Raw genomic sequence first — 10,368 nt, forward strand, 5'->3', positions numbered from 1 at the left:
AGCGGGGTAGGGGTTTGGAGAGTGACGAGGATTTGGGGGTTGCTCTTAGTATTTTGTACTTAGTCTTAGCACGCAGTGTGTAATGGAACTGACCTTGAGGAGAAAGTGAAAGATCGTAGTAGTTGAACTGACTGAACGGGAAAAGCATGTTTATTACAGTGAATTAGAGAAAAGTGATTTCTCGATGGAACAGTTTAGTTCCTAGAGAACGTGTAGCTGCCTTGCTGGTGTGGGGTTTTAAACTGTTGCAGTCTGGATTCATAAAGGTCTTTAAGTGCATAACTTTCATCAAATTGCCTGTGTGGCTGCAAAGATCCATAAAGACGTGTGCTTTTATTATTGAGATTAGGTAGATTCAGTAAAGGAAGGGTTTGGGCAGGCCCCTGAAGGGCCAACACCTCTACCAGGGTGAGCAGGTAACTGCTTAGCTTGTGTTCAAGGCCCACCAGAAACTATAGACTAAGCACTTCTCAGGGCTTACTCTGGTAGGCATTTCTCACCGCATCCACTTGGGAGTAAACTCCAACTTGAACAGGGCTCTCAGTCCCTCTTGTTCAAGTTGTTCCTTCTTCAGTGTTTCACGATGCCAAATGTTTAACTCTGCTCCTTATGTTGGTTAAGGATTTCTATGGGACTCTAGCTTCCAGCTAAGGCTCTCTCCTACAAGGGACACCTTCACCCTAGGCTGCCTTTTTGCTTTGACAATACTATAGTGATTAAAAGCATTCAAGAGGTTCAGGGTTTGATCTCTTTCTGCCCAACTGAACCTTGAGCCGCCCTATCTTGGGCGAGTCCTCCAATTACCCGAGTACTGGATAGAAGGAGGGGGCTGGTTAATGCTTTTTATTATTATTTCTTAGAGGCCGGGGCCGTAGGTCATTTCTTCAGGATGTAGAACACGACTCGATTCCTTTCTCTGCTGAGAATGGGAATCCTTGCCCTGTCCCTCCAAAACTGCTTTTACTGCTTTCTCGATTGTTCCTTTCAACATCAAGAAGTTCTCAGGGCTCTGAATCATGCTTGTTTTGCTGTCCAATGTGCCTCCTGTGAGCTGTGAACTTTGTAGATGGAAAACCTTCTGGTGGAATACCTTATAAGAACGATGCAAGTGAATTGGCTTGGTTTCTAGATCATTAAAGCTGATGGTTTTCACCTACTGGGATCTTTAGTTTTCCACCTGCTGAAATCAGTGGAAGCTTTTGGCTCTAATCTGAAAGTTTGCCAGTTAGTATATGTCTCCCTAACTCCACTCACCTTTCTCAGATGGTACCAGAGCACTGCTCTTGTCAAACAAGTTGCGTTTCTTTTATGATCACAAAGGGTTTATCACAGTGCTGATTAAGCGTTTAATGGTAAGGACGGCTTTCCATATGCCCTTAGGCTTGTTCTTCATCTGCAATAGCAGATTGTGTTGGTAGCATCTAGCTTGTGGCTTCCCCACCCAGTAGAAGTAATCGTTACAAACAACTGCTTAGGTCAGGTCACAACTAAATGCCTGCCCTGAAATCATCTCATATACAGGTGGCATCCCAAAACTATTCTTGACTGTGAACAGTCAGTCTGGGCATCATAGCTTGTGATGTGTCCTTTTTTTCTCTCCTTCAGAGTGGGAATGGTCAAAGTTGCACTCATCTCACCCGACTATGGCAGATGTAGAGCTTACAGGGAATTACAGTTTCGCCCAATCAAAAGAATAACTGGAGGGGTATCTTTCAAGATGGTTCTCTCAAGAAAATATGAGAATGGCTTGATGAACAGAACAAAAGACAGAATTTGTCCTGATAATCTCCTAGGGCAAAGACATGAAAGACATCAGGACAACACTCATGAAATGTACACGCAACACCTTAAAATTTCTTTCAAAGAAAACATCTTTTATTATTTTTTATATGTGCTAGATCAAAGGAGCAACTCTGAAACTGGGTCAAAATTAATATGAAATCTAAAACAATCACAGCTTGTCATTTCTCTGTATGATACGTAATCGCTCTGCTACAGTGTACGTGACAGAATCTGAAACATTACCCATTTATTGCAGGGAAAAAGACACACCAGGATTAAGACTGGAAGAAAGGGGACAGTAGTGTTATATGACTCCCTGAACACCAGGCTAGTAGTTGCATGTGTCCTGTGGAATAAAGGAACTGACCTCTCTGGCCACCACATTATTGCATGAAATAAAAGCTCTCTGCTTCAGATCCAAAACAAGGTCTATCCCTCCTCTGGCTCCTCCCTGCTATTCTCAGTTGCCTCATGTCACTGCACGCTCCCTTTAGGCTTGACTAAAACCTATCCATCTGTGGAAGATGGAGTTGATAGGATCGGGTCTTCACCATGTTTGTTGTATAGGGCAGTGCACCACATAAATATTAAGGTATTAGGTCAGCAAGTGAAGTCCCCTCTCCTGCTTGGTCCCATAATCTGCACAGAAGTATGCTTGCTCCAAATGAGAGAAATACGGCTTCAGAAATACCACTTCTGTGCAACACGAGACAAAGGAAAGGTTTTGTTCCAGCCACACTTGAAGCTAATTCCAGGAAGCTGCAATTCCAAGGAAAAAGGATTTCACTGAATTTTAGCAATAACAGATGTCCGTAAATGAACGGCAGATAAGCTAGAAGCCTGCACAGCACTCTAGCACAAAACGCTTGGAACAGAGACCTGGCAAGCACCTTCCTCTGTAGAAATCTTTCACAATCCAGTATCCAACAGCAGCTGGGTTTCCTACTCCATCCACTGTGCCCATGCAGTTCCCAGGCAGGGACTTGGGCAAAGTGCACTGCTTCAAGGAGCTGAGCAGGGGAAGAGGGGAAAGGTCTCAGTGTTGCTCAGACCAAGGGCAGCCCATCTGACTAATTAGTGCACAGACCAACAAGCAGAGCCTTTTATGCAACCTTACTTGGTAAGAATTGGGGAAAGGGTACAAGATTCTTCTAGATTTCTTCTCCTCCCCTCTGTCCAATTTGAACTCGCAAGCGAAGCGTTTCTTGAATTCCTTATCGCTGAAGTTCCTCCTACGCATTTTTAAGACTCCCAGAGCACTGTTTCAACGTCACTAACATGGTAAAAAAAAAAAAAAAAAAATCCAGACCTAAAAGCAGACTTGGAATCTGAAGCAGATTCACATCAGTCAGCTCACCTCCACTGCTATTCCAAAGACAGAGATGCCTGGTTCACTCTCTGTGCAAATGCAAATCTCTTCCTCTCTTGAAGGAGGTGCTACCTCCTTCCTCTTGCTACCTACCTCGCTTCTGGCTGAGATGTGCCGCGCATGCTGATATGAAATTACAAACCGCTTGAGATTTCTCAAAATTCTTCTGCAAGTTCCTTCCACAAAGCTAACGCCATCATCGGAGCAGCAGCCAGTGCACCTGGCTCCATTTGGGACAGCCGATTCAGCAGCACCTTGTCTTTGAGTAACTGGCACCACAATCTTAACAAGTAACAAGAAAGAGCTCTGCCAAAGGTTACTGCACACAGATGGACAGACCTCAGTATTTCTGCAGATAAGTACCTACCAAATTGAAGGCGTTATTGCCAGCAACCAGCTCTTCGAGGCCTATGTAATCATGGCTTAGAAGACAGTTCCCAATTAATCCTATGAAACTTACCACCCAAGTTAGCAAATGTCGCAAGGAAAGGGAGCATTCCTCTTTCTGCACTGGATGTCACCTCTGCAAAGTGAGGCTGAGAGACACTGGACCTAGTTTATGAATAAATGGGTTTTGGGCCTCCAGTTTCAGGCCTTGCACACTGGGTCCACAGCACAATTGTGACTGTGGACGTGCTCTGAAAGCTAAAAGACCTTCCCTATGTTCTGTGCAAAGTCCTTCCCTGGACTTATCCTTCTGGGAACTGGAGACAAGTTCTTGTCTTGTGTAGGTAGATGAAATGGTAATTTTTTTTTTCTCTCCAGTGAAAGGCAAAGGATTCAAATCTAAGATTGTGTTCCTCACATCACGTCTGCTTTTAGGAGCAGCCAAGCGATTCTTGTCCTGATAAGACAAAGGAGAAGAACCCCAGCTAGCGCTAAGAGAGGAAAAGACTGCTTCCCACTATGGATTTCACAGGAGGGAAATTCACCCAAAAGAGGTATTTTTCTGCTCCTATTCAGAAAATAAGGTATAGAGAAAGAAGCCACAGAGAAGGACCTCTTTGCCTGGGTCACCGACAAAGCACCCGTCCCCTTCAGACACAGAGCCTGGCATAACTAAGAAAAGAGCCTGCTCTGCAGCGTGACCTTCCTAGGAAGATACATCAGTATCGAGGATGGAGAGCTGCTGAAGCAGAATGTCAGTGCACATGGATGCTGAGATTTTAATTAAGAATAACCCAGACTTCTGCGCAGAACATCTTGTTTGTAGCCTGTGTATGGAGCTGCCTGGTAAAGCAGGAAGGAAGAAAGAGGAGGCAGAGCAGACCTATTTCTGATCTCAGTGTGGTGTGAGCTGAGCATACCTAGGAACACCAACTCAGTTGCGCTGGCTCCAAAGGCTTTCTGTCACATACGCAGGCTGATTTACGCTTCTAAAATCACAATGCTCCTCTGGAATTAAGGCACTCCTTGCTGAGCCAATCTTTCACATGGAGTTTCTCGAGCAATGCTTGCTTAACTTCTTTGGACTGTCTAAGGAGACACAGGGCTTGATCTTTCTCTGGATAGCCCAAGCTAGGAAAACAGAGGTGCATGTCATTAGGGATATGGAAATGTTCCTGGACAGGCAAGTCCCAGCTGCTAATTCATGTTAGGAGGACTCTACCTGCATGCTAAAGGAAGAGGAGGGAACAGGGATCAGACCATATGGGGTATCCCTGAGTTGCAAACCATGTGAGGGAGGAGAGGAAAAAAGGAAGTGAAGGACAGATACATTTGTACTCTTAAAGATGAGGATTGGGGATTTGGGGCTCAGGTACCATCCTGGCTTGATGATCTCCTCTTTCAATCCCTGCACGCAAGGAAGAAGCAAAGGTGGGCTGTGACTCTTTCTGGTTGGCCCTTGTTCCACAGAGGGGCCCTTCTTTGGAAGCTGTGCCAGCTGGAGCAGGTGGATGTCCCTTGCAACATTTGGGGTCAGGGTGCGTGCCAAAACAGCCTCTTGCTGCAACACTGAGCTCTGGGCAGACACCTCTGGAAATTCAGACTCTGTGGTGGTTTCCTCTGCTATTGAGAGCAGGCTGCTGGCTCCCTAGTGGGACGCGAAAAGGCAGAAGTCTTCACAGAATGCTAACTAGCGGGGAGGGAATAATATAACTTTCTCCTTGGCCCTGCAGCAAGTTGCTCTGGCTACTGCAGCTTCCTTTGAAGGGCCCTGCCTCTCCATAGCTGCCGGAGGACTGCAAAATGGGACTTTGTTTCAGACTGACAGTGATGCAGTGGCAAATCCCCAAGCAAACAGAATTTGATAAAGTCCATAGGCACTTATTCTTCATAAGGAGAATGTTAAGACTTAAAGCCTTTCGTTGGCAGTGTCACCCCAACACAGCTTCTGGTGCGCTCACGTCACAGACTGGACGAATAGTACATTGTACGAAAGGTACATTGGCTGATGGTGGCTCCTTGCACAGGGAAGAACTTCATCCTCGAACACATTGGGAGGAGGAGGGTGGGCTTGCCCGATCTTCATGTACAAAGGGTAGAAAAGAAAGAACTCAGATGGCTGAACAAAACCGGGACTGCTGGGACAAGCCTTCTCCTTATACCCTGTTTCCATTATGGCTCAATTATTGATGGCAGCAATGTACCTTTCACAGTTGAAAACCTGCTGGCAGCTCTGAGGATTGCAGATGAGTATCAATAAAAGCAAGGGGCTTTTAGTGCTGACAGGGAGTTTTCTTTCATGTTGGCTAGATTGGAAGATCACCCCACGTCTCTCCCTGTTCTTCCCCTCTTCCCTTTCCAGTACATAAAATCCCTGATGGTAGATCCTTAGGCATACCTGTCTTAACCCTAGCTCCAGTTCTCCTTCTTGAAAGCAAGTTGCACAGCATCATTCACATCCTGCACTATGTAAGAAGCCTCCACCAGGCTGGGGTCAAAGCAGAAGTCCCGATGGCCATGGAACACCGTCTCCGTTGTGCACTCCTCTGTGTTACTGGGAACATCTACATTGCGACGGTAGACCCCAGTGCAGACCAGAATCGACTTGCAGCTCTCCACTGAATTGCTGTAGCCCTTCCTCAGCTCGAGGTGATCCTCAGTTTGGGGACTGGCTGCCTGCGGGCTCCTCTTCACCCCAGCCTGGACCTGGTTCTGGTGAGCTGACTTGAGGTAGTTGTTGTAGAGGTTTGCCCCATAGATATCGGACATAGGGTTATCCCTGGATAAGGTCACAGTGTGAAACAGAAATGAGAAACTAGCCTAAGCATCAAATTCTGTCTCTGGCAGACTGGGATTAAGGCAGCACTGAGGGAGGAAGGGGCACAAGATATTCGCTAACATGAAGAGAACCACCCAGCCTGGGCCAGTGAGTCCACCTACTGGTGTGTCCTGTTCAGCTGTGGTGAAGGCCACATGCTTCATAAACATCTTTCAAAGGGGAAAAGACACATCCAAAGCACCCATACCAGTTTCAGCCATTACTGTAATGTACTCCCTATCATCCCAAAGTGTTTGGCCTAACTGGGCTAATGGTACTACATCTGGGTCTCTTAACTTTTTCTTTAGTCCAGTCATGCTACACGTACTCTGCATCCTACAGTAACAGCTTTGCTAGGCTGACAGTGCCCTTCAAATTATTAGAAGCAAAAAACAGAGGCAAAAAGCCTCTGTTCTAGGATGTGAGGCTCCAGAGACGCATGGGGATTTCAGTATTCGTTTTAGAAATAGCCATTAAAAAAAAAACACTTAAGAAAAGTCAGTATGCAACTCCCTAAGAAAACCAGTGGGAAAAACGGTCTCTTACCCAACTGCATAGAGGCGTCGAATGGGAGACTTCCAGCCCTGTTCCTCTGCCTGCTGTTTTATCAAGTATTCGGCATAGCGGTAGGTGACACTGCTGGGTTTGCCAATCAAAGCCTCGTACTTCAGCTCCCGACCTGTCACTTTCTTGTAGATGCTCTCCAAGCAGAGAAGGAAAGTGCCATGGCCAAACCTGGTCCAGAAAGGACGTCATCAGTATCTCCAGTCACACCACTTAAGTAGCAAACACTCCTCAGAGAGGAGGACCATCTGCTGTAGCCAGGGTACCGCCTAGTTTGGACATGGTATCTACCCACACACACCTCCACAGGCAGTGGTCTGGCTTTTGCTTCTTGAAAGTTTTAGTCTCTGTTTCTCATGCAGTTTTCATGTCTCTGCTGCTAATTAAGCCATACAGGCAGACTCTAATGCTAAAAAATGTAGTATGTAAGAAGAGATCATCTGCAGGAGAGATGTATGAAATAGGCTAAAACAAATACCACACATGCTTTTCACCTGGGCATCTTGGCTTCGGCCATCCACAGGAGATCCATGTTGCAGGCGAGGACAGGCAGATGGGGGTATGGTATATCTTGCAGCTCTGCCCCAGGGTTCCCATTGCTCAGGAGTATGTCAATAATAAGTTGCAGGCTTGTCTCCCACCTCACTGGCTCACCAAACAGAATCACCCCTGGAAGATTTCAAGAGATGCTTGGAAACTCACAGAGTCCAAGTACAGGACCCACTACCAAAAGCCACCCACTAGCAAAAGCACACCTCTGCTGGGATGCCATGGCTTATACAGCTACCGTCCGAACACGGCTTGTGCCAGGACTCCAGTCTGCATACCACTGTACCACGTGCACCACTGCTTCCAGATGTTGCAACATGGCAGAGAGAAAAGTTGGCTTTGCTCTTACCAGCTTGTGCTTCACACTGTGTGAGGGCAGCAAGGCTGCCTCCTGACTGCACCCTCTGAATAAGCTGCCTGTGGATACTGATGAGCTGACAGCACATCGTTAGCTCCCATCCCACCTGGCTTGCCTGAATGTTATTTCTGCTTGCTGTTCATGTGTAAACAAAGGCTATTACTTACCCTCTACAGTAGGGAAGCCAGTGGTTGGAGGAGGCTGCCACAAAAAAACAAAGGGTGGGTTAGTAATGCAAAACCTAATGCTGTCTCCAAAACAAACCTAAAATGCTTCCTTTGCACCTGCCAAGGCAGTCCCATAAAGAGGCAGGACAAGGCCACCTGGAATCCTGAAGAAAGATTCCCCCCCCGCATCCCAGATTGGATTTCACAGATCTTGCATTCCTGTCTCGGAGCTAGAGATGTCAGCCAAATCATCTTACCACTCACCGCAAGGAACAGCAATGAAAGACAGGCATGGCACGAGAAAGGGAAGGGGAAAGTCACTGCCCCTCCAGCAGAAGACAACGCTGGAAAGAGCAGATGGATGCTGGCTGCGCAGTACCAGTCCCAGGCTCTCGCTAAAGAAAGTCACTAGCAGCCAGCTGCTCTGTGCCTCTGCAGCTTCTCCACCCCATGCTATACGCTGTAAGCACCACCACACCAGACCACCCGTTCTACTGATCCATCAGGAAATTACCAGCTCCTTTGGTCTCCGGCTCTGATCCACCATGTCTAACAGGGGATATGCCTTCCTCAGTGCCTCTATGGTGACCACATGCTTGAACCCCAGCCTATTTCAGACCATCAAGGAAAGTTGTGGAGACGACTATTTTTTTAAGTTACTTGCAAAAGCATCTACAGGATTAAGGAATACAAGTCCTAGTAGCAGAGCAGTTATTTAACCTGGTAACGCATAACCTCACGGCTTTCAAACTGTATGCTGTGCTTCAACCTAAAGGTTACAAAAAAAAACCAGACTAGGGTGATTTAGTTTGTAATCAACAATCCCTGGAATTAGGGCAAGAACAGAGGTCGCTCCAAGACAGAATGGGTGTGCTTTGGGAGACCTTTAAGGCCAGGGTTCTCATATTGGTGCAGCGCAGGGGGCTGGTCAGGCTTCTTGGCTAGAAGCAGAATCATTGAAGCTCTGGTCAGCTTAGCTAGCGAAAAGAAAATGGTCTGTGCTGACAAAACAATGTAAGTGAAGGACGAGTTGCACTTGCTTTCAGAACACCTTGCCCTTAGCTCACCCTACTGGCCTTGGGGAAAGAGAGACAGGCCAAGGTTTTGTACCAAATGAAGTCAAACGTTAAGTACAAGGCGCGACTGTGTGTGTGTACAGGCCGAGATGTTGCAAACCCTGCAGGCAGTTCTTACCTCCTTGCAGACACGGGATGTGTCAGACCTGCTGTGCCCTCACCTCAGCCAGGCAATACGCATGTGGGATTGTCATTTAGACCACGTCCCTGTACTGGGACACTCTGGTTCTAATGATATTTGAGTTCCTTCAATTGCTGTCAGATTCCTGGGGAAAACCTTAGCTGTGGGAGAGTTGCGGGTGGTCTCTAATTCACTTTGCATTAGAAAGAATGGGACGGAGCACAATTTCATCTCAAAAGTGGGAGAAGCCCAAAGCCAATGGAGTCCTCATGGTGACATCCGACCAGCAGGAACAGCAACGCAGCTCACAGGAGAGGTAGTCAGTGTGAGAAGCCAAACACAGACCAAGGACAGCCAGGAGGTGACCAAGATGGAGATCAACAGTAAGTGACTCCCCACAGGATGAGACCGATAGCCCTTCTGTTTCCTTGCGCTTCTACAAGCTGACCGAGCGAGTGCCAGGGGTATGGGCAGGGCAGGAGCAGCAGCGTTTAGCTGGGAAGCGGTAGCGGGACACGCAGAGCGCCACAAGACACGCGCAGCAAAGGATACTTCTGGGCGTTCTCCTCCACAGGCCCCTGCCCAGCCACCAGCATGCACTTCTGGTGGAACTGGCTGAAGAGCCGCAGGGGGCTGTGGGACAGGATCACCTGCTCCGGAGACACCTGCGGGAGGGAGGAGAAACTGCCGGGGGATCCGTGGGGAAGATTTACCCCCTTCTCCCTGCGGTCGGGTCACACCCCTTCCCCGTGCTGCCACCTGCCTCCCTCCATCCCCTCAGGCCGAGGCAGAACCAGTCACTCGGTGGTGCTGCCGCCACCTCCAGCCCTTCACCCCTCCCGGGGAAGTCGCGCTGGGTGGGCTTCCTCCTCCCGGTGCTCCCCTCCAAAGCCGGGACACCTGAACGGGGGAGCCGTGAAGAGGCCGCTTCCCAGCGGCGTGGGATCCGTCTGACCCCGCCGGAGGAGCCGCCTCCTCCCCCCTCGCCTCGCGGTCCCCCGCCGGGGCGCGGGCCTGCCGCCGGGACCTGCAGCCCCAGCGCCTGGGAGAGCTCTTGGGCCTTGGCTGACCTCAGGCAGTTGCCGGCGTTGGTCAGGAAGACGACGGGCACCCGGAGCCGGCCCCTGCTGTCCGCCAGCCTCTGGAAGGCCTGGCGGGCGGCGGGCACCACCTGGCT

At 48.6% G+C, this 10,368-nt stretch overlaps 1 protein-coding gene across 1 annotated transcript; it reads right to left on the bottom strand.

Moving 5' to 3' along the window:
• Nucleotides 1-1,853: 1,853 nt before the first annotated feature.
• Nucleotides 1,854-10,362, bottom strand: CECR5 (cat eye syndrome chromosome region, candidate 5). Its single transcript, XM_019472003.1, has 7 exons — nucleotides 10,219-10,362; nucleotides 9,744-9,856; nucleotides 8,509-8,602; nucleotides 7,995-8,028; nucleotides 7,415-7,589; nucleotides 6,903-7,091; nucleotides 1,854-6,317 (listed from the first exon to the last, which is right to left on the bottom strand). Exons 2-7 carry the CDS (start codon nucleotides 9,785-9,787, stop codon nucleotides 5,948-5,950), a joined length of 906 nt encoding a protein of 301 aa, XP_019327548.1. The 5' UTR covers nucleotides 9,788-9,856; nucleotides 10,219-10,362; the 3' UTR covers nucleotides 1,854-5,947.
• Between the last annotated feature and the right edge of the window lie 6 nt (nucleotides 10,363-10,368).

This window comes from Aptenodytes forsteri, unplaced genomic scaffold, assembly GCF_000699145.1.
Source record: "Aptenodytes forsteri isolate BGI_AS27 unplaced genomic scaffold, ASM69914v1 Scaffold241, whole genome shotgun sequence".
Taxonomy (NCBI): domain Eukaryota; kingdom Metazoa; phylum Chordata; class Aves; order Sphenisciformes; family Spheniscidae; genus Aptenodytes; species Aptenodytes forsteri.

Bases quoted from the DNA above. Each gene is read 5' to 3' on its own strand.
- CECR5 (XM_019472003.1), bottom strand. From the start codon at position 9,787: ATGCTGGTGGCTGGGCAGGGGCCTGTGGAGGAGAACGCCCAGAA. The intron at 8,029-8,508 runs GTAATTTCCTGA...TTTTTGTGGCAG, and splicing joins GCCGGAGACCAAAGGAGCTG to CCTCCTCCAACCACTGGCTT. The intron at 6,318-6,902 runs GTAAGAGACCGT...GACCTTATCCAG, and splicing joins CGACGCCTCTATGCAGTTGG to GGATAACCCTATGTCCGATA.